The following is a 21,625-nucleotide window of genomic DNA, read 5'->3' on the forward strand; positions in this document are numbered from 1 at the left end:
GTATGTATGCACATTGAAGATGCCCGAAATAGACACGGCAGCGCCGCCAATAACAAAGAAACTTTTAGCAGAAACGTGTATGATTATGTCATTGATTCGTCGTATGGGATTGACGGTGATGCCTTTTGTGGAATTGGTAGTTATTATTGACTTTAGTACTTCATTGATTACTGTGCCGACTTCAAGGCATGGTTTACTTGTTGTCCGGCCTATTTGGCCACATTGCGAAGGGCACCTCTACCCTTGGAACTATACATAAATATCTTCAAACATTGTCCTCCTTATGCTCAGTCACTGATGCACGTGGACCAAGCTTACCACCCATATCATCGCTCTCAGCGGGTGCTCGGTCGTGCATGTAACCAAACATGATATCCATCTCTTCGAGGGTCTTACCCTTGGTCTCAGGGAGGAAGAAGAAGGCCCACACGGTAGCAGTGATCATCCAGCATGCGAAGAAGAACCATGTTCCGTAGCCGAATGATTTGAAGATGTACGGAAGAGCCTTTGTAATGGCGAATTGAGTAAGCCTGGAGAGAGTTAGTCATTGTTTATAGAGAAAGGAGTGATTGGGAAGCCTTACCATTGAACACAGGCTGCGTATGTACCAGTCAGGGTACGGAGAGCACCGGGGAAGATCTCTGCGGAGACAATCCAAGGGATACCGTTGAGACCGAAAGACCAGCTATAACAAATTAGCATATTGTTCTTCTTTTCATCTTAGACGAAAACTTACAAGACAGAGTAGATCATAATCATGGCAGTGGCAGCCTTGCCACCAGCAGCAGTCGACGGGGAAAGCTCCTTGCCCTCAGCAATGATAGTAGCGGGATGTCCAATCTTGACATAAGCGCCGACGATCCAAAGGCAAACAGAGCACATGGCAGAAGAGATGATCGTGGGGTTTCTTCGTCCCCACATGTCGATAAGGGCGCCGTAAAAGATGATGGACGCAACGGCTACCAGACAGTTAGCAGAGACACAGTGAACAAAGATTACTTGAACATACCCTTAACGAGACCGTAAATTCCAGTGTACAGAGCAACATCTTGGATACCCAGAGAGCCGAAAAGAGTGGGTGAGTAGTAGTTAATGGCTAGAAGTTGATTAGCATTGTCACACCCACGACAAGAATATCTTGAACTTACCAGCAGCACCGGACATATTCTGCAGAGCGAAAGAGCAGAAAACAAGCAGGACACGGTTTCGCATTCCCTTCTTGGTCAGTTCAGAAATCGCACCTCGGAAAAGAGCCCAAGGTCCAGTTCCGAATCGGCTAGAAACCCGGGCCTCATCCGCGAGACGCTTGCGAATCATATCCAGATCCTCCTGGAGATACTGATGGTCCCGAGGAATCTGGCGAAGACTCTCAAGGGCCTGGGTAGCCTCTTCCTCGCGATTCTTGCGCATCAACCAAAGAGGACTCTCGTGCAAGAAGAAGCCACCGATGAAAAGTACACCGGCAGGGGCGATTTGGACGGCCATGGGAACACGCCATGCCGCAGTAGAGTTTGGGTTCATGTTCTGGTTGATGCCATAGTTGATCCAAAAGCCGATCAAGGATCCAGTCTGGTATGTGACTTCGAAAAGACCTGTGAGGATGCCACGAATGGAAACGATGGAAAGCTCGGCGATGTAACTGGGCACTGTAGCTGTGATGGCTCCGCACGCGATTCCCGTGAGAGCACGACCAGCGTCTGAAGTTGTCAGATACGACTGTGTGTAGACCGTTTTTGGAAGAGCGACTTACAGATATAGGATAATTGGTGAGTAGCGGCTGTCATAAGGATGGCACCGACAAGGAAGATGACAACATTAGCCTGGAGAGCCCATTTTCGACCAATCTTCTCAGTAACTATCCGAGCCATTAGCGATTTCACCTACAAATGTCACTTGGTATAAACATACTCAGATAGCATATAATAGCACCGAAAAAGGCACCAGCCTGGAATGTCGCAGTGATGTTTGATGAGATATCAGCCTGGTCGCTAGGCTGAATGTTAAAATCACGCTTGAAGCTCTCACGAGCAATCGTAGTGCCGACAAAGGCGGAATCATAACCAAATCTACAATCTTGTTAGTGACTTCAACTTAGAGTTTCTAACGGTGAGCTTACAGCAAAGATCCCGTAGCAATGACTGCTGCCTCGGTGTAAAGACGCCAATTGTAAACCTCCTTTGGCGTAGGCCGATCTTCAACAGCGCGAAAACCACCCATGATGATTTTGTCTGTACAAGCAAGTAAAGATTTCACTTGAAGTTAAGCAAATTGCTCAAGTCGACATTAAAAGATAAGAAGAAACCCTGTGGAACCAGTCTGCCGGATATGTCAATGCCTTTTCAAAAGGATCATCCAGGATAAGAACCGGTATTTAAAGCATAATCTCTCCAATTGACAAATCCGGGGGCGTGGGGAAGCGGAAACCTGGGGATTGTGTGGAGAAAGAGAGTCATCACAAACATGTTTTTTCCTTCTCTTACTCACGAGTCATGGCTGTTGTGCATACAAGATGCAGGGTTCATGGGAGGTGCTTTTCTTGGAGAAGTGATCCGACAGGCGAGCCGATGCGAGGGCAAGAGGCGATTGGACAATATAGTTTGCCGATGCGGGGAAATATCATGGATGGGCTAACGGTAACTTGTAGCGGAACTAGATCTTCTTCCTCAGAAGAGAACCATGATATTGAATCTTATGACCTACTTATTTTCTTCGCTTATGATGGCCTGAGTCTCAATTCAAGACTATAGCATGCGGAATTAGAGCGAAAAGCCAAGATCGGAACACACTGACTGTATCGATGCATATGAACTTCCAACAATTGGTCCCATACCAGATGGCTCAAAATATTTGACGTTGCATCATGGTCAGGCGGAGTTATTTCCTTTGTAGGGAGACTTGACCGACCAGACTTGGTGGCTATTCTGAATAGCCCTCCGATTGAATTCGTTACGATGTTGCAATGCATCTTCTGTAGAGTCTTAGTGTCTCATGCTATGAGATCAAGATAGTTAGATTGTTTTCGGTGATTTGTCAAAATAGCAACAGGCAGGGAACAAGAATGGTGAGAATTAAACATGAAATTTTATGTAATGTCTTTCAATATCTTTCAATCGGTCACACTAAATATCGGAACCCCTCTTGCCGAGACTCTTCTCGACATTTGAAAGAGGCTCAACCACCTTGTGAATCCACTCTTGCTTGCTCTCGTCGACATATTGAGGGTAAGGCTTTCTGCAATGACAGCTACCGTCGGGGTATCCCAGAAGCTTGGCCACAACCCACTTGGTACCATTGATACCGCCCTTAGCAAATCCCCATTCCATCTTAGCTAACTCAAGCTGTGCGGCCTCAGCTTCCTTTGTCTTGCCCGCCATGTACAAGTCAAAGATGCGTAGGCAAGTCTTGGGATACAAGTTCGCAACACCAGTGACAGCACCTGTGGCGCCAACAGATAGGGCAGGCACAAGCCAGTCACTCTGACCAGCGAGGGCAGTGAACTCCTCGGGCTTGAACTGAGCTGCCACGCGGGCGACCTTTGCGATACCACCGCATGTGAGCTTTACGCCAACAATGTTGGGGTGCTTAGCAAGGCGCTCGAGCATCTCAGAGTTAACATCGAGACCAGCAACAACACCGGGGAAGTTATAGATGACAACAGGAACAGGACTGTTATCGGCGAGTTCTTCGAAGAATGCGACAATGGCATCTTGTGTCATAGCGAAGTGGAAGTAGCTGGGTGTCAAGACAAGCACAAAGTCAGCACCGGCTTCCTTTGCCAGCTTTGTCTCGTTGATAGCGTCTCTTGTTGTTTGTGAGGAGGTTCCCATTGTAATTGTGATATCGGGGCGACCGCAAGATCTTGCGATCTCTCGTGTTGTTCGAACTAGTCGTGACTTCTCGTCTGCTGATAGCGTAACTGCCTCGCCATTTGTTCCCGCAATTACGACTATAAATTGTTAGTTCGGCTTAGAGAGGCCCTATTAATATACATACCGCCGTCAAGACCAGATTTGATCAGGAACTCGATATGGCGACTCTGCTGGTCCCAGTCGATCTCTTGGCTGGCATCATTTTGAAACCAAGTCAAAGAGGGGACATGGATGCCAGGTGGGAAGACCTTTCCTTGTGTTGAGATTGAACCCATATTGAATAGATAAGATGTGATATTTCGTTCTGGGCGTTAAGATGACGAGAGTATTGGTGCTAAAGGAGACAGAGTTGGAGTAAAGATTGAGGATTGTCGCAAGGTCAGTGAGGAGCTAGCTCGAGGGTTTTGTTCCAAGCATGACGCTGACCTAGTGGGGGTAGCCTCCGCTGCACCTCCATCGGCTTCGTCGGTTCAGTGGCTTCATGACACGTTCTGGGTGCTGCGATTCGTTGGTCGCTTCGACATTTTGTCGTGTAAATGCATTAGAGGTCATCCCCAGCTTTCGCCCACTTTAGCTTCGTGCGGGGGAGTTGGAGATCACCACATCCGATCGGCTCGACAAGTGTGGGTGGGGCCTCGATCCGACCGTTAAAGCAGAGAGTCAAGGATACCAGCGACCACTCGTGTGACATTCATTAATGGTCCGAGGCTTCAGCCAAGTCACTAGTTCGCCTGTCAAGAGCCAAGACAATTAGTATTGAGTTAGGAGCCTGACGAACAGTCCCCAATTTCGCGGAAATCATGCCCACGAACTACCATGATGAAGCTAGCCGTTGGAAGCCGGCCTCAACCTGACCTCAGACGATGGCAAAGCTCGAATTGAAGACCTCATGCATTACAGACCGGATGTCCATACGTGCCTTGGCCGCATCTTGCCGAGCCTGTACCTCTTCCAGCACTTGCGCTGTGATACGTGCGTTGCCAGCAACTTTCTCCATTCTGAGAATCTGCGTTCTAATCCAAGCCTTTTCGCTAGCGTCTTGCTCTTCCACGCCTAGCATCAAAAGCGGCCATAGCATATTGATTGGGAGTGTATCGTCGACATCCAAGGCTGCCACAATTTGCCGAGCGAGCTTCCGGATCTGGTCCAGAGCTTCGGATGCCTCTTTTGTCAGAGGTAGACTCTTGTAAGCTACACGATGAAGATGAACCTTGCTGGCGTAATAATTCGACAGGTATGTCCGAAAAGCTCGTGTGATTACAAAGGCTAGATGCTTCGAGACATGAGGTTGCGTCAACTTGCCTGCGACGGCATAGTCCATCAACGGTGGGCGATGTTCATACAGAGTACGTAGATCAGCCGCTATGACAGTACCGATGTTCATCACCTCGATTTCGTCCTCAACGGTACCCCGCGATCGATGCCACGGATCAATCTTGGATATCCTGCCCATAAAGCTTTGAACTTTTTGGTAAAACACAACGCCGGGTTGATATAACACCTGGAAGAGTACGTCTTCGATATCTTCCGCGGGATCATTTCTCGAGAAGTCGTCAGGTTCTCCATCGAAACTTGCGGGTGAAGCTTCTACCAGAAGGACCTCGTCGTCTTTGGTCAAAAACAGACCGTCACCCCCAGCCGATACTGCCCGACCATCGAGTAATCGTATCCATAGGAGCAATTGCTTTTCCACTTGTGTCAAGCCGTGCTTGTTACTGGCTTGGAAGAGCGTGTACGCACGCTTCAGGTTCGAGTGGGCAGCATCGAGGCGACTCTCCAGAATATCGATATAACTGAGAAAAAATAGGGCGGCAAGAAGATGTTCGCGTTCGCGAGTGTGTTCGGACATGGACACGCCATCATGGATTCTAATTTCTGTAACACCATGCTGGTAATGGTCTTCGTCGCTCATAGTCCAGTTCCCATCTTTTCTAGAAAGTAAAAGGTTCGAAAAGGCCATAATTGCATGACGAACCATAGGGGAGACGTTAGCCATCCCGATGACGATTTGGCGCATCGAAATCCATTTCTTTTGGGTCTCAACTTCGGCAATAATGGGCGGATTGACAGAGTTGGCAAAGAAATCCATCAGCTTTTCGCTGCCGTCCCTGATATCGGTCCCCCGACTATCATTGCTGTGGGTTGTTGAGGGCGCTTGAAATGTTGTTGCCAACGTCGTCCTGTCCGGGAATGAAACCTGCGATTGAGCAGTCTTTCTCGTGTCAGTAAACTCTTGTGATACGTTTGGGGCTTTTACGCCATGATCGTTAAGCCTACCAGTATGGGTGCCTCAAACCCCTGATTCTGGTGCATTTCAGGTGAAGCTTGTTGCCAAAAGTCCCCATAATCCCACATGAAACTTGCATAATCGAATACTTCGTCCACTGCATGGCCCGATTGGAACACGGATGTTCCCGGTGATGTATCCGTTGGTGATAAACTTTGCTCCAGAGTTTGTGAAAGTGATTCAGTGGTGGAGGCTTGTCTTCTTTGAACTCCTGGACGCTGCTGTGGGCGCCACTTGCACTCCATATTGAGTCTCTCACAATGTGAACATCGAGGTCTTTGTTCGTCACATTTGACTTTCCGCCTCCTGTATAAAGATCAGAGACGAATTTTCATAAGTTTTCTTGTACGTACTTGCATGTTAAGCATCCATCGCGTGAGCGGATCTGCCTCCTTGCCGAAGCTGTATGGCGTGTACTTGAAGTGCTATGGTTTTGGCTCTGGGGGGTCACACCGCTTGAAAGGCGTGGAATGAGAGGTCTTCCGCTATTCATATCTTATTAGACAGTCTTGCCGCATAAGCCAACGCTGGTAATATTAAGAAATATTGACTGCAGAAACCCGAAGTTGTATAATACAAGTTAAAGAAGCTAAGACCGTCTGTCACCTGATGCGGGAGAAGTTCATTTGCGGGGCGCCTTCCCGAAAATCAGGAACCACGATCAAGTGACAAAGTCCACATTTACCCCAACCTCTTAATCGAACTAGAGGTACAATTAATTAAGACGGTGATTAACATCTCCATATCTGGCATATACGGATAAGATAAAAGGATTTGGTTTGGTGTGAATCGAATTTGACTTTCTTGGCAATATTCATATCTGGGTTTCCAGTACTCTGCTTCGTCCTGTCTTGTCAAATGCTTAGTGGGCTCTTTAGGCTTTTCTGTCACCTTTGGCGCGACCCAAGCTGTCGGTACAGACTCGACTTATACCATCAGATAACAGTTTTTAGTCCATCACTAGATTAACAGTTCTTGTAGATCTATGGATATTTCAATGACCAGGCGGAAACTTCTATGCCATTTGAACGTAATTCTGTCCGGTCTGTTTCGTCTCCCGACTGGCGTCACTGCCGTTCCCAACCAGAGTTTCTGACTTAGAAAGCTCCAATGAGCTTCCACAATTATCTCTTACCTCAACTTTCTGTTGTACAAATGCAACCGCGATGGATGAAAAGCCACATGACTTGATGCACTCTATGAGCCTTTTGCAAATCTAAGTGACGTCAAAATGTTCAGCCAAAGGTTAGACATCGCCTTTACTTCAAATCCGCCCCTGTCTTCCCTTACAACTTACCTACCCAAGACACCTATAGCCCAACACCTTCAACTACATATTCGAACTTGATCACCCTGATACTTCAAACTTTTCTCAGAGACTGACTCCAAAATGCCCACCAAAGAAGTTCTCGACCAGTGGGAAGCTGTTTCCCCTACTGCTAAAGGCGAAGGCCCTCTTCAAGGCACAACAAACCGTTCGTTTTCCTCCGAATCGTCTTTTCCGCGTTCATACTAAGTTACCGCAATAGCTGCCCATTCTTTAGTCTCGGCACATGAATGTTTCGCCGCGCGGCCCAACGCCGAGGGGTGCGAACACCCCTACCACGATGGACGTCTTGGACCTGAACAAGTACTTGAGCCCCAGTACCACTTCTTATTCGTCAAGAAATTTCTAACAACTGAAATAGGACCGTGTTCGAAATAGCGGTGCCCGGACGCCAAACTCCATTCACGCCGATATCGTCGCACAGATAGAAGCGAAGCGAGAGCGAAAGGAGTCTGAAGTAGCCGAAAACAAAAAGAAACAGGCCGAGCTAGTGGGTAAATCAACATAGAATACGATTGATAGAATCCAGGGACATTATGTTTGATGATGCGGCGCTTTATTCGTGGGTTCAAAGTGGCATAGTGTCTGGTGGTTAAGATTGTTGCCGAAGTTATTTGCTGGTCATGAACACCAAGGAGAGTTAATAGTGTCATTTGTTACTCTAAGGGTCACTCTTCCCTGTTGAACTTGTACCTTCTAAGCTCTAGGTACTCAATAAAACCTTGGTCTGTATGAGAAGGCCACCTCGGTATCGGGACAAGTTGATTTGCGTAATGACTTTAGGTTGTGCACCCTTTTGAAACGTGCGTTTGTACGCCTTAATATCCATCTTTTCCCAGATTTTGGAATAGTAAGGTTCTCCAAAAGTCTTTCTATCATATATTTTGTAAGTCTAATCAAATCTATCATAATCATATCAACAAAAAGTCATTTAAACAAAGTTGCTTAATGGCCTTGAGAAAGGTTGACAACAGCCCACTTGCCGTTCCAGGCCCATTTCCTGGCACCCGAATCACCGCCGCCACCCTCAAGTTGTCTCAACTCCTCATCTTTACCTTCAGGAAGGCCAACAACAACATCGGCCTTGCAAGTTCTCAGGGAAAGGACATTGACGCCCGAAGAAGGACCCAGAGGACCCAGAGCCTCAGTGAAAGGTGTGGTAGGGGGCCAAGCAGCCTGGGCAATGTTAGTACTGTAATTCATATATTCATGGGGGTTGGCTTACATCGGCTGTGAGCTTTCGGTAGTTCAGATCGCCCTTGAAGATCACAAGCTCCGCAGACTTGAGATCCTCATGCAACTCGGGGTTCTCGGCGGGCAATCGCCAGAAGCTTCCACCATAAGTCCAGTATCGGTTGGGTCGGAGAGCAAGTTGTCCTTCAGCATGGAAAGTAGCCCACTCCTGGAAGAGGAAATGAAGGTCCTTCTCGCCCTCTTCGGAAAGAGGCTCAGGCTTTTTACCCTGAAGCTCCTCGTCCTCTGAGGGTGTATCATACAGTGCGCGAGGGTTGGCGACAGCGTTCAGGAGGCCGCTGAAATCGCTAGGTACGACATCGGAGACGAACCAGGGGATAGACTTAGGTCGCAAAACTACCTGGGTAGCGAGACCAGCCGAGAGAAGGTACCCAGCCAGGATCATATCGACATACAGCTCGAAACCAGCGTTGTCGAGAACAATATCGACACGGCGCTCCTTCTTGCCCTCACTCTGTGCCTTCTTGAGGATCTCGTATGCCTTGGGGAGATCATTGCACAAGATGTTCTTCTCGGCCGCCTTACGCGCCTCAGCGCCCTGCAGCTTCTGAATATCCTCATAAGTCAAGTTGGTGAGTAGTGACAAATCCGTCGCATTGCCCCACAAGCAGATCTCAAACATCTCTTGGAAAAGCATCTTCTCAGCTTCGGTATCGTGAGTCGACTCTTTATCGCTGCGAAGCTGCTGTACCAGTTGTCTATAGTTACTGGCGAGCTCGAGGACGGCGGGTCGCGATGATCGGAAGGTGTCCATCTTCTGTCGAGCGAAAATGTCATAGTTCTTCCAGTGCTCGCTCATGCGGAAGATGGAGCTGATTCGCCTACGATTTGTGAGTATCGTTGTCCCCTTATCTTCCTCCTGCTTCTTACCTGTATAGATAGCACTCGACAAAAAGCCATGGCACATCGTACCAGTGAGCATCAGGGCCGAGAGCCTCAATCTCCTTATTGTAGGTCGCAATCTCTTCAGTGAAGCCATCGTCAGGTATCGGGCTGAAGAAGTCAGTCGAAAGGTCTTCTAGTGTTATATAGGTGCCTCATACGTGAGTTTGCGGTCGTGTTCGACTTCGTACTTGAGACCAGCCATCTTCTCGATGATCTTCTTGCCCTCTGCTAGCTTCTCGGGGTCGGAGGTCTTGGTAACGGCACGGTAGACATCGTCAATTCCTTGAGTCTATACCAGAGTCAGCAATCGTCTCTATGAGGCATATTCTTCATCTCACCAGAATGACTGGCCATCGCTTCTTAACAGACTCGCTAGCAAACGAAGTAGGGTCGCTAGTTCGGTATTGGGCTGTCCGCGGAGTCAGTCGTGTTCGATCGTAGAGTCGAGAAGCACATACGGGTCTTGGTGTCGTGCTCCATCTTGAATTACTTCCGCTATGAATTAGAAAAAAAGAGAAGTCAACTTTTTTTCTGTCTAATGATCGATCGTCAGGAAGTCGCGATCTAAAAGGGTTCATCCAACGTTCTACCGCCGCAGCATGGAGGGGCACACGCGGGGCATTTTTAGTGGGGCTGTAGATGGGAATCTGGAATCTGACGTCAAGCCGCAATTGGAATGCCGAGCTGCTCGGGAAATGCTATGAGAGGCTTGAGCTGAATGCTTGGAGAACATGTTCAATTGCCAATTTAGGGAATAAGAAGCAATGCGCAAATTCACTATTGTACTTCTTGTCTTGAGATAGAGCCAGAAGAAAAATTTCCCCTGATGGTTATTCTCAAAACAAATGTCTGATGTATGACGTTATTGTAGTACCGGGACATCCATGTACTCACAATCTTACCAAACAACCATAGGTTGCTGTGTTGTGTCAGATTGAAGTATTCCAAGCCCTTCCTAATGTATACACTTTTATTGATGTCTTGAATAAATCATATTCAACCCGAGAAGTTGCGCTTGAAGTCTTGTCTTTACTCTTAACAAGCAACTTACCCCAGACCTATCTCAAGTTTGGTAAGTCTAAACCCCAACCACAGCCTCGACTCAAGTCCGAACAACTGATCCGGATTCGAACTCCTCGTAACTCCTAATATATACAGAGAAACTGTTTTTATACTCACCTGGATCTTTGTTTTCATTCCGCCACGACCTCTTTGGGACACTTTTCTCAATGCCGTGTTGGACTCGAAGCTATTGTGAATTTATATTATCCGTGTTACTGGACCATTTATCTAGAACATAGTCTATGGAAACACTATCGGTCCTTTCTTATGTTACAAGCACATACTGCGCCGTATTACTATGTATTTCACATCCATTATATCGCCTCAAGCGCCTTCTTCGCGTTAACCCCTGTCAATATTAGAACTTGTAAGAGAGTTCCCTAGGGTAGCTGCGCGGTGAACATGCCCACCGCTCAATCATGCTTGGTCCGCTTATACTATGTAAAATCATCATGGGGACTTTGTATAATAGCCATTCCGGGAAAGTTCAACTACCGCTCGAATTGGATCTCGTAGTCCATCATCTTGTAAGAAATCAAGCCTTGTCGTGAGGAGAACCATGCCAGTTGTGATCTACATCGAATGACATATTCATGGAAACAACAAGGAAGGTAGCATTCGATGCCGAATTAGGCGGATCGCCACGTTCGGAGGCACTCAATTAAGTTCGAAACGCATATCCCCAGCTGGGGAAGCTCAGAAAAGAGTATTTCGACCAACCGCACCAATTGATTGCGAGCGCATAGTGTTTTTGGCCTGATGATCAATTCCGATGTGAGACTTCCCCGGACCTGGAGAACGGGGATAGTGGAGATCTTCTCACTTATACGAATTTAACCTTCGGTACTCATCCATATTAGCCGGCAGTTCAGTAGTTCAGATGTCATTCACTTCATACTTTCTTTCTTGGAAAAGAGCTATGGAAAAGTATATAAAGAAGAAGGACAACTGCCTTTACTAACGAGAAACACTTGGACTTGCTCGGTAGCAAACTCACAAGTGCTTCCTAACTCACTCAAAATGCTCTTCTCTCAGTCTATTGGAGTTGTGGCTCTTGCCACTTTGTCTACTGCCCTTCCAGAGCGAAAGACTCTCGCAGAACGAGAAGTTGGAAAGCTTCCAGCTCTGGGATGGAATGGTTGGGTAAGTTGACTCAGTTGGAGATGTTCCCTAGTGATACTAACATGGTGAACAGAACCAAGGGCAATGCAATGCAGCCAGCGAGAAAGTTGCCCTTGACACAGCCAAGACATTCATCAGACTTGGCTTGAAGGATGCCGGTTACCAATACGTCAACATCGATGATTGCTGGTCTACAAAGCAGCGCGACTCGAAGGGCAACCTTGTCCCTGACCCAAAGAAATGGCCAAGAGGTATCAAGCCTGTCGTCGATGAGATCCACAACATGGGTCTCAAGTTTGGCCTCTACGGTGACAGAGGTGTCAAGACCTGCGCTGGTTACCCCGGAAGTCAAGGTCACGAGAAGCAGGATGCCCAACTTCTTGCCAGCTGGGGCGTTGACTATTGGAAGTACGACAACTGCTACACAGAGTGCTACACAGGCAACGCAGCCGACATCCAGACCTGCCCTGACGACAAGGGTCCTAGCTCTAGACCTGGCTACGAGCTGATGAGAGACATGCTCCGCAACACAGGAAAGGATATCCTCTACTCTCTTTGCAACTGGGGCTGGGATGAGGTCTGGACCTGGGGTGCTTCGGTCGGACACATGTGGCGTATGAGCGTCGACAACTGGGGTAAATGGGAGGATGTTGTTCGCATTGCCAACCAGGCTGCACCTATCCTCAAGTACACCCAGCCTGGTCGCTACAACGATCTTGACATGATGGTAAGCGCGATGATTCCCACGCTTATCGACGAAAGGATGAGTACTGACAGAAATCAAGATCCTTGCCAACGGTGCTTTGACACCGGCTGAGGAGCGAACACACTTCGCTATCTGGGCCATCACCAAGTCCCCTATCATCCTGGGAACAGATATGACCAAGATCAACAGCGACGAGGTCAAACTCATCACAAACAAGGTAAGTACACCATATCCTTTCCTCCGCTATAGACATAAGCTGACGGCATTAATCAAGGGCCTCCTTGCTATCAACCAAGACCCCCTGTCAAAGCCTGCCGTGCCTTTCACCCCTCCTGGAACCCCTACTAAGGGTAACGGCGAGATCTACCCTTACTGGTCCGGACCTCTATCATCCGGAACAGTTGTCGCCATTGTCGCCAGCAAGGGCAACCTCGATACCAAGCTGAGCCTCTCTCAGGTTCCTGGACTTAAGGACCAAGACTACTCATGGACCGAGATGTTGACTGGTGCTAAGGGAAGAGGCCGGACTGTTCAGGCCAAGCTCGAGAAGCACGACATTGCAGTTTTTCGAATTGACAACTAGTGGAAGAAATGAATACTTGTAAATAGCTTTCTTTCAGCTAGCGGCAGTTTCTTGTGGGTTTCCTTGGCCAACAGTTTCTGTCAAGAATACGTATATAGTCACAATTCTCAGTTTGCCATTCATAAATATTCTGCGTTGCAGTCAAAATGAAACCGTAGAAGTGGCGTCGCCGCTGTAAAGGAAAATTGCTCCAATTCGCTAAGCATCAAACCCAAGTCACTGATATCAGCATTAATTCAACAATAGAAGGGTCTGATTCCACTGTGTACGTGGATATTCTCAACCCTGTGCTGAACAATCCACCTGTTGTGCAAACCTTGACTCCGATCTTAAACTCCGCGGAGCGTGAGGACAAGGTCTTGATCTAAAAATGCGTAAAACATCAACCCATCCACAAGCTATATCCAGAACCTTTGTCATGCTCGCGGCACCGAGTGCACTCCTAGTCCGCCTTGGGCGCATCGGACTGCCCCTCCTTCTTCTCTGACTCCGGTTCAGTTCTCTTAGTTAGAATTTCGTCAATGACTCCCAAATCAAGGGCTTCTTCCGGCGTCAGGTACTTGTCTCGCTCCATCAAATCATTAATCTCCTCCAGCGAGTACTTGTCGTGACCCTTGGCTTTATTGAGATGATATTGCATGATTTTGTTGGACTGATCTCGGGTCTTTTGGATCTGGTTTGCGTAGATCATAATGTCCGATGCTTGACCACGAGTGCCACCGAGAGGTTGATGGATCATAATTGAGCTGTGAGGGAGCGAGAATCGCTTGCCAGCTTCACCCCCTGCCAGTAGGATAGCTGCCATCGACGCCGCGCCGCCTATACATACCGTAGAAACTGGCGACTTGATGTATGTCATGGTATCGTAGATAGCCATGCCTAAGCCGGTTGTAAGCATCGATCAGACTCGTAGTTGAGGGGGGCAATACCTGAAGTGACAGAACCACCAGGAGAATTGATGTACATCGTGATCGGCTTTTCGGGGGTATCGGACTCGAGCCAAAGAAGCTGTGAAACAATCGAAGCGGACATGTAGTCGTTGACTTCGCCATTAAGGCAGATGATTCGTTCCTGAAAATGTTAGCATCTGAAACCACGGGAACGATAGCCTGTACTTACTTGCAAGAGCTTAGAAAAGATGTCCCCTGTAACTAATCAGCTTATTATATCAACTTCAACAACAACTTAAAACGGACATGTTTTCCTTCCGGCAGCCTGGACATATTAGCGAGGCGCAATGATGCTCGCATCAAGAAGTAACTTTACCGACGACTCTTCAATATAGGGCATAGGGATGTTAGCCATTGGTGGTGTCATTGGTGATTGGCCGGAGGAGCTGGAGAACCCGAAAGCTCTCACATGCTGCTGCGACACGCCACGCAAAACGCGCAACGTTCTTGGTCGTAGAAACATTGTAGTGAGTACCTGGATGATGATGTTGAAGGACTGGGGCCGATCGGAAGTGGTGGGGGAGCTTTACGTAGCTCGGCGGCGTCTTATCGATAACAATTCGACCCCGGCTTAAACTTAGCTTCATCTTCTCTCCACCACGGAATTCGCGATTGAACAAGCACGACACCCACATACGATGAGTCGATCACGATAACTAGAAACGATGAACAGGTGTACCAAGGCCTGCGCAGGCCAGCTTCAGGGCCCACGACTGACAATCGACGGCCAAAAACGATGGATCTCTTACGATAGATCAAAACAGTCCCAGGGCCAAGTCCTCAAACAAATACAAGCCGAGATCACTAGGATAAAAACTTGCACGAACCAAATAGATCCGAAGAAGAAGACTATCAAAACAGAATCGGGGGAGCTACCGATATCCCCAGTTCTTGATCCGGAATGGAGCGCTAAAAGGAGACGAACGCGCAAACCAGAGGCAGGAAAAATGTCAGGTCAATTCCGTCGGCATCTTTCGAATAACCCGTACGGTATGTAATCCATACTTTTTATGGGAACAATGACTGAGAGGTTCGATAGCTGAGGCATTGATGACTCCGATGCGGTGGTGTAAGAATACGAATGCAATTCTTCCCAAATACTTTTTGCAGGACTTCGATCTGGTCAAACATCCGAATCCTGAGCAGAAGGAAGTGTGGTACGCTCCAGGTCCTCAATCTTTTGTGAACGTTATGCCATGGAACGCCCCAAGGCCAGTAGAGCAGGACGAAACCAACACAAATACGCAAAAGGACGAGACACCTGACATGACTTCGCAAACGAAAGTGTCCGCCAAACGTGGAGGCTTCATAGAAGACAAGGAAACCGAAGAGGTCGAAAACGCACGCCCAGAAGAATTGGAAGAAGACGGCGAATCTACAGAAGACTGGAGAGAAGATTCACACCGGGCCGGACGTTACGTCACCTACGCTCTCTCACGCAAAAGTTTAATCGAACAAATCGGAAGGAGCAAATCCCTTCAAATTAGGATGAGAGCTCAACGCAACGGAATGGCAACGCGGGGACTACCTGAACAACGAATTTTCCGGCCTGATATGGACGAAGTGCTGCTTAAGATGATGCAGCGCCAAGCTGCCGACGCGCTCATTGCAAGAAGCTACAGCAACCGCGATAGTAAAAAGGATCCACACAAATTCATCATACCGGTAGACAGCTGGGAAGAAGCCCAGAAGTATGTTGCCGGAGGGGCTATACTCTATATTCCCACAGAGCCATCGGATGATATGAACAATTATGCAACTCTAGACGTGGAAGGCGCCAACTACGGCGCAAAGGTTGCAGTGCACGACTTGAACTTCCTACTTGGAGACGAGGTTGAGCGACTGAAACAAGAATCAGAGGATTTTGTTGGCCAGGAACTGCTGATTCTGAAGAACTATAGAAGTGAAAGCATGCGAAGCTTGTTTTTGCTGCTTTGGAGGTTACAAGGATATTTGGCAGAGCCTCAAATAGAGCTTATCGAGCCCAGGCAATATTAAACTGTAAAAATAGAAAAATATTATGATTATATGCAAGACAACTTTGTATATGCCTCCTATCCAATGGTTCGATTCTATTGATGTTTGAGGTGCCGGCCGGCCCCCAATACGGCCCCGCAATTACCGATGGCGCCAACTGTCACCTCCGATACACGCCGATGGACCCGTTCCGTCTTTCATGATAGTTGCGGTAGCACAAGATCGTAAGTCTCCCTTTGTTTGCCACTTATCGCTGGAACATTTCTCATACTGTTTGTCCAGGCCTGAATTGCTTCTAAAGAAGATTGGGTGCGAAGTGTTTGAGCGATTTATTGTTCATCTTTTGGGCGTTTACAAAGCAGATTGGGAAGGTATAAGGGATCAACATCGGCGAAGATTTGATGTTGATCATTCCTTACTGTATCGAGAAACTCAACTGAAGAGAAGCTTCTACAGCATCAACCATCTCATATTCACGAGTCAAATATGGACAGCAACCCTGAATGCATTCAGCCCGCGGACTGGCAGGCCGGCCAAGCTGTCCCCGTCTTCCTCATCCACGACGGCGGCGGTACAACATTCTCCTATCACTGCTTGGAACCTCTGAAACGTCCTGTGTACGGCATTCATAATCCCAACTTCCACAGCGGAGAACCTTTCGACGGCGGACTCAAAGACATGGCTAAGCTCTACACACGTTTCATCACCGAGACTGTCGAGAAGCCCGACTTCCCCAAGCGATACAACTCAGACGGAAAGATCCAATTACTTCTCGGAGGATGGAGTATGGGCGGTCATCTGAGTCTCGAGATCGCAAAGCAACTCAACCCCGAGGACACTGATATTCGGGTCATTGGCATTCTCATGGTCGATACTATCTACCCCTTCAAATACTCCAGTGAAGATCGCAAGAGACCCGGTGAAGGCTCAGAAGAGGGCAAGAATAAGAACCAGATACTCGCCGATCGCGCCATGGCCGACGCTCGCCGCATGATCCAAGCTTGGACTCCCCCAGTATGGGATGAAGACTCCCTGGAAGGCCGACCTAGAATTTCTCTTCTCCGCGCCAAGGAGGCTGTGACCACGAGAGAAGGAGAAGGAGATATTGTTGATATGAGTCGCGAGGATCGGAACCTCGGTTGGGATATGTACGACAAGAATCTCTTTGCTGAGGTGGTGGACATTGATGGTCATCACTACGAGATATTCGCATTCAAGTACATTGAAGACATCTCGGAGAAAATCAGAGAGGCGTTGAGTAGGTTGGAACATGCTTCCAGGAAATAGATGGATAAGTGTATTAGAATGCTGAGCTCATCTTATTACTGGCACAAATCCTGACTACGAACTCTCAGATGCAAAGGGTATGGTAAAGATTTATCTGACCTTCAACATGATAACGATGCTAATAGATTAATAGATCACAATAGAATAGGACTTTTAGTAGCAAGGAACGCTCTGTGAGCATTATAACATATAGACAACTTGGACGGATTGCTTCTCAAACCACATAGCAGGGATTCACAAAGATCGCCGGTGTCGCTCGTGGGTTCTTGGCCAACGTAATGTTCGTAATTGAATCTCTTCTCCGGTACCGCTGAGGCTCTCGTAGCAACCCATGATAGGAATATCATAGTGTATACTGTCAAGTAGGTAGTCTCATAAGCTCGGAAGCTCGGCAGGGTAGATGTACGGAAGCTGTATCGGTAGCTTCGATGACATGACTCTGGTGGATAAAGTGGATAATGCGCTGAAGCCCCGCCGGAGTTGGAGAACTCCCCCCGGCGGAACCAAGCATTCCAGTTTCCAGCCAATCACGATACTCGAATTGTCATGCGGGGAGCACTTCAACGGGGGAGGAGCACCAAAGTCACAGGGAAGATGACAGGGAACCCAACTGGAAATTTTGTCCATCAAAAGGGCAGCCGACATCGCAGTTGAACCTAAGAAATTCCACAAACTCATCACTACTTGAATTTTGGGATCACTGGGTGATTGATCAATATCCCAATCCCACGCACGCTGTGACTTTTTGAGTTTGTCGTCAAAGCTCCAATTGGCCCTTGCTTTTCGTCTCAAGTCGTCATTATGCTTTCCCGGTCACTGCTGCGCTCGAGAGCTGTGGGAGCTTTCCCCCTCTCCTCCAGGAGCCATGGGTATGTTTATCACGATCCATTGCCAACGACCAACGATATCCTATATACAACCAATTCGTGCGTAAATACTAACTTGTCTCGTATTGTAGCCGCTTCCTATCTACCACCGCCATCCGCGCCGATGACAAGCTCAACAAGATCTCTTCCAACATCACCCAGCCCAAGGCCCAGGGCGCCTCCCAGGCTATGCTCTACGCCACCGGTCTCTCTGAGGATGACATGAACAAGGCTCAGGTTGGTATCTCATCGGTCTGGTACGAGGGAAACCCTTGTAACATGCACCTTATGGATCTCTCTGCCCATGTTAGGGAGTCCGTCGCTAAGGCTGGTCTCATTCCCTACCGATTCAACACCATCGGTGTCTCTGATGGTATCTCTATGGGTACCACCGGTATGCGATACTCTCTACAGAGCCGAGAGATCATCGCCGACAGTATCGAAACTGTCATGAACGGCCAGTGGTACGATGCCAACATCAGCTTGCCCGGTTGCGACAAGAACATGCCCGGTGTGGCCATCGCCATGGGCCGTGTCAACCGCCCCAGCATCATGGTTTACGGTGGTACCATTAAGCCCGGCTGCACCAAGCAGGGCGAGTCTATCGATATTGTTTCGGCTTTCCAGGCCTACGGTCAATACATCACTGGCGAGATCACCGAGGAGCAGCGATTCGACATCATCCGAAATGCTTGCCCTGGTGGTGGTGCTTGCGGTGGCATGTACACTGCCAACACCATGGCTACCGCACTTGAGACCCTGGGTCTTACCCTTCCTGGCAGCAGCAGCAGCCCTGCTGAGGATCCTAGCAAGGTCGCCGAGTGCGAAGCTGTTGGACCTGCTATCCGCAACATCCTAAAGGAGGACATCCGACCTCGTGACATCATGACTCGCCAGGCTTTCGAGAACGCCATGATCGTCACCACCATCCTTGGTGGTAGCACCAACGCTGTCCTGCACCTTATCGCCATTGCCGACTCCGTTGGTATCAAGCTCGACATCGAGGACTTCCAGAAGGTTTCCGACCGTACTCCCTTCCTTGCCGACCTGAAGCCCTCCGGAAAGTGGGTCATGGCCGATATGCACAAGATTGGTGGTACTCCTGCTCTCCTCAAGTTCCTGTTGAAGGAGGGCATCATTGACGGCTCTGGCATCACCGTCACCGGTAAGACCATGAAGCAGAACGTCGAGGAGCTGCCTGGTTTCCCCGAGGACCAGACCATCATCCGCCCCTTGAGCAACCCTATCAAGCCTACCGGCCACATCCAGATCCTCCGCGGCTCTCTGGCTCCTGGTGGCTGTGTTGGCAAGATCACTGGTAAGGAGGGTCTCCGATTCGAGGGCAAGGCCCGTGTATACGACTCCGAGCCTGCTTTCATCAGCAGTCTTGAGGCTGGTGAGATCAAGAAGGGTGAGAAGACCGTTGTTATTATCCGATATGACGGCCCCAAGGGTGGCCCCGGTATGCCTGAGATGCTGAAGCCTTCTTCTGCCATTATGGGTGCTGGTCTTGGAAAGGACGTTGCCCTTCTCACTGACGGCCGCTTCTCTGGTGGTTCTCACGGTTTCATTATCGGCCACATCGTCCCCGAGGCTATGGAGGGTGGCCCTATCGCCCTCGTTGAGGACGGAGACAAGATTGTCATTGACGCCGAGTCGCGTGCTATTGACCTCGTCGTTCCCGAGGAAGAGGTTGCTCGACGTCGCAAGGCCTGGAAGGCTCCCCCTCCCCGTTACACCAAGGGTACGCTCAGCAAGTACGCTCAGCTCGTGAGAAACGCGAGTGAGGGTTGTGTCACCGACAGCGGTCTCAAGAACTAAAAGGCTCATGAAAGCCAAACAAAAATGTTATATGTAACGATGTAATTCCTTTTAATGGGGGTTGGAAAAGGCGAATTTAGATTTTGGTCAGAATTTATATCCCAATGTTTTTCGTTTTAACTCGAGGCTTCTTCTTTCGTGATGGATATGCGTGAGATGCTCTGGGCTTGAAGAGTCTACCTCACTACCTGATAAAACGTAGAACTTGTATGTCAGAATAAATGCAAAGACCAGCCCAGAAGACAAACGCCGTTCTACAACGATCGTGGGTATTTGGCCAACTAAATAGAAACCTCCGGATAGCTCCTTGCAATGCGACAACTCCTTTTTCAAATTCTTTCCTAAAATCGTTTCTTCGATCTCAAACCAGGATCCTTCCGTTTTCTCCGATCGCCATCATCTCTTGCTGTTCAGTGCGTCCACAAACGCCGCCTTGTCCTTCAACGTGAGTCCAACACGCTTAACGCGGCTGAGTCTGGCAAGAGCTTCGCCTACACGATCAAGAACGCGCTGCTCCTCCGCCGTGACGCCCGCGCTCGTCTCATTACGTTGGCGCAGCTCACCAGAGGTAGATGGCGAGACACCGTTGGTCTTTGCAGCAGATGTGTTGATCTGGCCCTCAGCGATTCGGACGCGGATACACGTTGTCGGTCGAGAAAGGAGATCCCACAGGAATCGGAACCACTTTCCGGGCACAGGAGTTGTGACGTCGGATGGCGTGTATCGAATGCTAACTGGGAAAATGTGGACATCGGCTGGCGTTTGAAGAATGCTCGGGCTGAAAGGAAGAATGGCCTTTCCGTTGGTAGTTCCACATTCGGGAAAGACAGCAATGACCTGTCCAGGATTGCTGTCCAGGAGGTCCTTTATGTCAACGAGTTTGGCGTTCTGGGGCGGGGCAGTTCGCACAGGCGAGAGAGCTGCGAGAACAGCACCGAGCAAGCTTACACGCTGCACACGACGGGTTTCAGGATACGAGATCGTAAAGATTGGGTCGAAGATAGCGGCGAGATAAATCGCATCGACAGGACTCGAGAAATTGGCAGCGATAACTGAGCCAGGGTGAGGAAAGCGCTCGCGGGGCTGGTCGGCCAGGGTGCCACGTTTGACACCATCGAGCTGCAGGTCAACCCACCATATTCCCGGTATGGCCATCAACCCCCAAAGGGCGACTTTTCTAAAGATAACAGGCAAAGGAAGGAAGTGGAAGAAGAGGAAGTAACCGAGAAAATAGGTGATGAAGAATGGGAGGCGGAAGAGGAAGAGAGCGGCGTGGGTGAATGTTGCGACCGCTGATACGGGTGTCGAGACAGGAAGAAAGGGCGCGATACCCGTCGCTATAAAACATCAGCATGTGACAAACTCGAATTTCTGGAAATTAATTACCTCGATCGCGAAATTGGCTATACTTTTCCATTGCGATAGTGATCGCGTGCTGTAAGACAAGAGAAGAGGACAAGCGGAGGGGTAAGCTATCGAAACATGAGCAAGCTCAGAAGCTTTCGCTTTTATGTTTGCTGGCTGGTCTTTGAGAAGAAAAGCGACTCGGTTGAAGATGACGAGAACAAATGAGACGGCGTTGCGAGGTCAGATTCTGCGACAGCGCATGTTTTCATCAGGCGTCATACC

At 48.8% G+C, this 21,625-nt stretch overlaps 11 protein-coding genes across 11 annotated transcripts; 5 read left to right on the forward strand and 6 right to left on the reverse strand.

The window, feature by feature from the left end:
- Positions 1–127: 127 nt before the first annotated feature.
- On the reverse strand, positions 128–2,420 carry B0J16DRAFT_280205 (general substrate transporter). The gene is made up of 8 exons (XM_046123893.1): positions 2,117–2,420; positions 1,909–2,066; positions 1,751–1,855; positions 1,149–1,697; positions 1,010–1,096; positions 737–959; positions 584–685; positions 128–530 (listed from the first exon to the last, which is right to left on the reverse strand). The coding sequence occupies exons 1-8, from the start codon at positions 2,215–2,217 to the stop codon at positions 266–268; spliced, it is 1,590 nt and encodes a 529-aa protein (XP_045990126.1). The 5' UTR covers positions 2,218–2,420; the 3' UTR covers positions 128–265.
- Positions 2,421–3,061: 641 nt separating this feature from the next.
- Positions 3,062–4,434, reverse strand: B0J16DRAFT_39464 (uncharacterized protein). Its single transcript, XM_046132137.1, has 2 exons — positions 3,994–4,434; positions 3,062–3,946 (listed from the first exon to the last, which is right to left on the reverse strand). Exons 1-2 carry the CDS (start codon positions 4,142–4,144, stop codon positions 3,120–3,122), a joined length of 978 nt encoding a protein of 325 aa, XP_045990127.1. The 5' UTR covers positions 4,145–4,434; the 3' UTR covers positions 3,062–3,119.
- Positions 4,435–6,722, reverse strand: B0J16DRAFT_39463 (fungal-specific transcription factor domain-containing protein). Its single transcript, XM_046132136.1, has 3 exons — positions 6,510–6,722; positions 6,147–6,462; positions 4,435–6,081 (listed from the first exon to the last, which is right to left on the reverse strand). Exons 1-3 carry the CDS (start codon positions 6,647–6,649, stop codon positions 4,726–4,728), a joined length of 1,812 nt encoding a protein of 603 aa, XP_045990128.1. The 5' UTR covers positions 6,650–6,722; the 3' UTR covers positions 4,435–4,725.
- A 595-nt stretch (positions 6,723–7,317) lies between these two features.
- Positions 7,318–8,175, forward strand: B0J16DRAFT_409993 (uncharacterized protein). Its single transcript, XM_046133118.1, has 3 exons — positions 7,318–7,631; positions 7,686–7,786; positions 7,845–8,175. The coding sequence occupies exons 1-3, from the start codon at positions 7,547–7,549 to the stop codon at positions 7,989–7,991; spliced, it is 333 nt and encodes a 110-aa protein (XP_045990129.1). The 5' UTR covers positions 7,318–7,546; the 3' UTR covers positions 7,992–8,175.
- Positions 8,176–8,318: 143 nt separating this feature from the next.
- Positions 8,319–10,174, reverse strand: B0J16DRAFT_330473 (uncharacterized protein). The gene is made up of 6 exons (XM_046126468.1): positions 10,081–10,174; positions 9,961–10,031; positions 9,781–9,911; positions 9,608–9,730; positions 8,709–9,558; positions 8,319–8,659 (listed from the first exon to the last, which is right to left on the reverse strand). Exons 1-6 carry the CDS (start codon positions 10,100–10,102, stop codon positions 8,429–8,431), a joined length of 1,428 nt encoding a protein of 475 aa, XP_045990130.1. The 5' UTR covers positions 10,103–10,174; the 3' UTR covers positions 8,319–8,428.
- A 1,319-nt stretch (positions 10,175–11,493) lies between these two features.
- On the forward strand, positions 11,494–13,095 carry B0J16DRAFT_298011 (glycoside hydrolase superfamily; the record flags this gene model as incomplete). Its single annotated transcript, XM_046124479.1, has 4 exons — positions 11,494–11,827; positions 11,880–12,533; positions 12,592–12,729; positions 12,787–13,095. Exons 1-4 carry the CDS (start codon positions 11,705–11,707, stop codon positions 13,093–13,095), a joined length of 1,224 nt encoding a protein of 407 aa, XP_045990131.1. The 5' UTR covers positions 11,494–11,704.
- Positions 13,071–14,525, reverse strand: B0J16DRAFT_330476 (ATP-dependent Clp protease proteolytic subunit). The gene is made up of 5 exons (XM_046126469.1): positions 14,362–14,525; positions 14,292–14,310; positions 14,215–14,240; positions 14,025–14,166; positions 13,071–13,974 (listed from the first exon to the last, which is right to left on the reverse strand). Exons 1-5 carry the CDS (start codon positions 14,506–14,508, stop codon positions 13,538–13,540), a joined length of 771 nt encoding a protein of 256 aa, XP_045990132.1. The 5' UTR covers positions 14,509–14,525; the 3' UTR covers positions 13,071–13,537.
- Positions 14,526–14,645: 120 nt separating this feature from the next.
- On the forward strand, positions 14,646–16,080 carry B0J16DRAFT_367568 (uncharacterized protein). Its single transcript, XM_046130141.1, has 2 exons — positions 14,646–15,035; positions 15,085–16,080. The coding sequence occupies exons 1-2, from the start codon at positions 14,711–14,713 to the stop codon at positions 16,041–16,043; spliced, it is 1,284 nt and encodes a 427-aa protein (XP_045990133.1). The 5' UTR covers positions 14,646–14,710; the 3' UTR covers positions 16,044–16,080.
- Positions 16,081–16,226: 146 nt separating this feature from the next.
- Positions 16,227–17,396, forward strand: B0J16DRAFT_39523 (Alpha/Beta hydrolase protein). Its single transcript, XM_046132179.1, has one exon. It carries the CDS (start codon positions 16,509–16,511, stop codon positions 17,307–17,309), a length of 801 nt encoding a protein of 266 aa, XP_045990134.1. The 5' UTR covers positions 16,227–16,508; the 3' UTR covers positions 17,310–17,396.
- Positions 17,397–17,883: 487 nt separating this feature from the next.
- B0J16DRAFT_39514 (dihydroxy-acid/6-phosphogluconate dehydratase) lies at positions 17,884–20,194 on the forward strand. Its single transcript, XM_046132176.1, has 2 exons — positions 17,884–18,178; positions 18,268–20,194. The coding sequence occupies exons 1-2, from the start codon at positions 18,111–18,113 to the stop codon at positions 19,994–19,996; spliced, it is 1,797 nt and encodes a 598-aa protein (XP_045990135.1). The 5' UTR covers positions 17,884–18,110; the 3' UTR covers positions 19,997–20,194.
- A 198-nt stretch (positions 20,195–20,392) lies between these two features.
- B0J16DRAFT_314806 (uncharacterized protein) lies at positions 20,393–21,413 on the reverse strand (the record flags this gene model as incomplete). Its single annotated transcript, XM_046125215.1, has 2 exons — positions 20,393–21,333; positions 21,383–21,413. The coding sequence occupies 2 exons, from the start codon at positions 21,411–21,413 to the stop codon at positions 20,393–20,395; spliced, it is 972 nt and encodes a 323-aa protein (XP_045990136.1).
- Positions 21,414–21,625: the final 212 nt, after the last annotated feature.

The sequence above is a fragment of the Fusarium flagelliforme genome, assembly GCF_020744385.1.
Source record: "Fusarium flagelliforme strain FIESC 12 MPI-CAGE-AA-0113 chromosome Unknown B0J16scaffold_1, whole genome shotgun sequence".
In the NCBI taxonomy this organism is placed as follows: domain Eukaryota; kingdom Fungi; phylum Ascomycota; class Sordariomycetes; order Hypocreales; family Nectriaceae; genus Fusarium; species Fusarium flagelliforme.

Bases quoted from the DNA above. Each gene is read 5' to 3' on its own strand.
- B0J16DRAFT_280205 (XM_046123893.1), bottom strand. From the start codon at position 2,217: ATGGGTGGTTTTCGCGCTGTTGAAGATCGGCCTACGCCAAAGGAGGTT. The intron at 2,067-2,116 runs GTAAGCTCACCG...ACAAGATTGTAG, and splicing joins ATTGCTACGGGATCTTTGCT to ATTTGGTTATGATTCCGCCT. The intron at 1,097-1,148 runs GTAAGTTCAAGA...ATCAACTTCTAG, and splicing joins GAATATGTCCGGTGCTGCTG to CCATTAACTACTACTCACCC.
- B0J16DRAFT_39464 (XM_046132137.1), bottom strand. From the start codon at position 4,144: ATGGGTTCAATCTCAACACAAGGAAAGGTCTTCCCACCTGGCATCCAT. The intron at 3,947-3,993 runs GTATGTATATTA...AACAATTTATAG, and splicing joins CAAATCTGGTCTTGACGGCG to TCGTAATTGCGGGAACAAAT.
- B0J16DRAFT_39463 (XM_046132136.1), bottom strand. From the start codon at position 6,649: ATGAATAGCGGAAGACCTCTCATTCCACGCCTTTCAAGCGGTGTGACC. The intron at 6,463-6,509 runs GTACGTACAAGA...ATCTTTATACAG, and splicing joins GATGGATGCTTAACATGCAA to GAGGCGGAAAGTCAAATGTG. The intron at 6,082-6,146 runs GTAGGCTTAACG...GACACGAGAAAG, and splicing joins GGTTTGAGGCACCCATACTG to ACTGCTCAATCGCAGGTTTC.
- B0J16DRAFT_409993 (XM_046133118.1), top strand. From the start codon at position 7,547: ATGCCCACCAAAGAAGTTCTCGACCAGTGGGAAGCTGTTTCCCCTACT. The intron at 7,632-7,685 runs GTTCGTTTTCCT...TTACCGCAATAG, and splicing joins TCTTCAAGGCACAACAAACC to CTGCCCATTCTTTAGTCTCG. The intron at 7,787-7,844 runs GTACTTGAGCCC...CAACTGAAATAG, and splicing joins GACGTCTTGGACCTGAACAA to GACCGTGTTCGAAATAGCGG.
- B0J16DRAFT_330473 (XM_046126468.1), bottom strand. From the start codon at position 10,102: ATGGAGCACGACACCAAGACCC. The intron at 9,731-9,780 runs GTATGAGGCACC...TGACTTCTTCAG, and splicing joins GAACACGACCGCAAACTCAC to CCCGATACCTGACGATGGCT. The intron at 8,660-8,708 runs GTAAGCCAACCC...AACATTGCCCAG, and splicing joins ACCGAAAGCTCACAGCCGAT to GCTGCTTGGCCCCCTACCAC.
- B0J16DRAFT_330476 (XM_046126469.1), bottom strand. From the start codon at position 14,508: ATGTTTCTACGACCAAGAACGTTGCGCGTTTTGCGTGGCGTGTCGCAG. The intron at 14,167-14,214 runs GTAAGTACAGGC...TAACATTTTCAG, and splicing joins TCTTTTCTAAGCTCTTGCAA to GAACGAATCATCTGCCTTAA. The intron at 13,975-14,024 runs GTATTGCCCCCC...CAACCGGCTTAG, and splicing joins TGGTGGTTCTGTCACTTCAG to GCATGGCTATCTACGATACC.
- B0J16DRAFT_367568 (XM_046130141.1), top strand. From the start codon at position 14,711: ATGAACAGGTGTACCAAGGCCTGCGCAGGCCAGCTTCAGGGCCCACGA. The intron at 15,036-15,084 runs GTATGTAATCCA...GAGGTTCGATAG, and splicing joins TCTTTCGAATAACCCGTACG to CTGAGGCATTGATGACTCCG.
- B0J16DRAFT_39523 (XM_046132179.1), top strand. From the start codon at position 16,509: ATGGACAGCAACCCTGAATGCATTCAGCCCGCGGACTGGCAGGCCGGC.
- B0J16DRAFT_39514 (XM_046132176.1), top strand. From the start codon at position 18,111: ATGCTTTCCCGGTCACTGCTGCGCTCGAGAGCTGTGGGAGCTTTCCCC. The intron at 18,179-18,267 runs GTATGTTTATCA...CTCGTATTGTAG, and splicing joins CTCTCCTCCAGGAGCCATGG to CCGCTTCCTATCTACCACCG.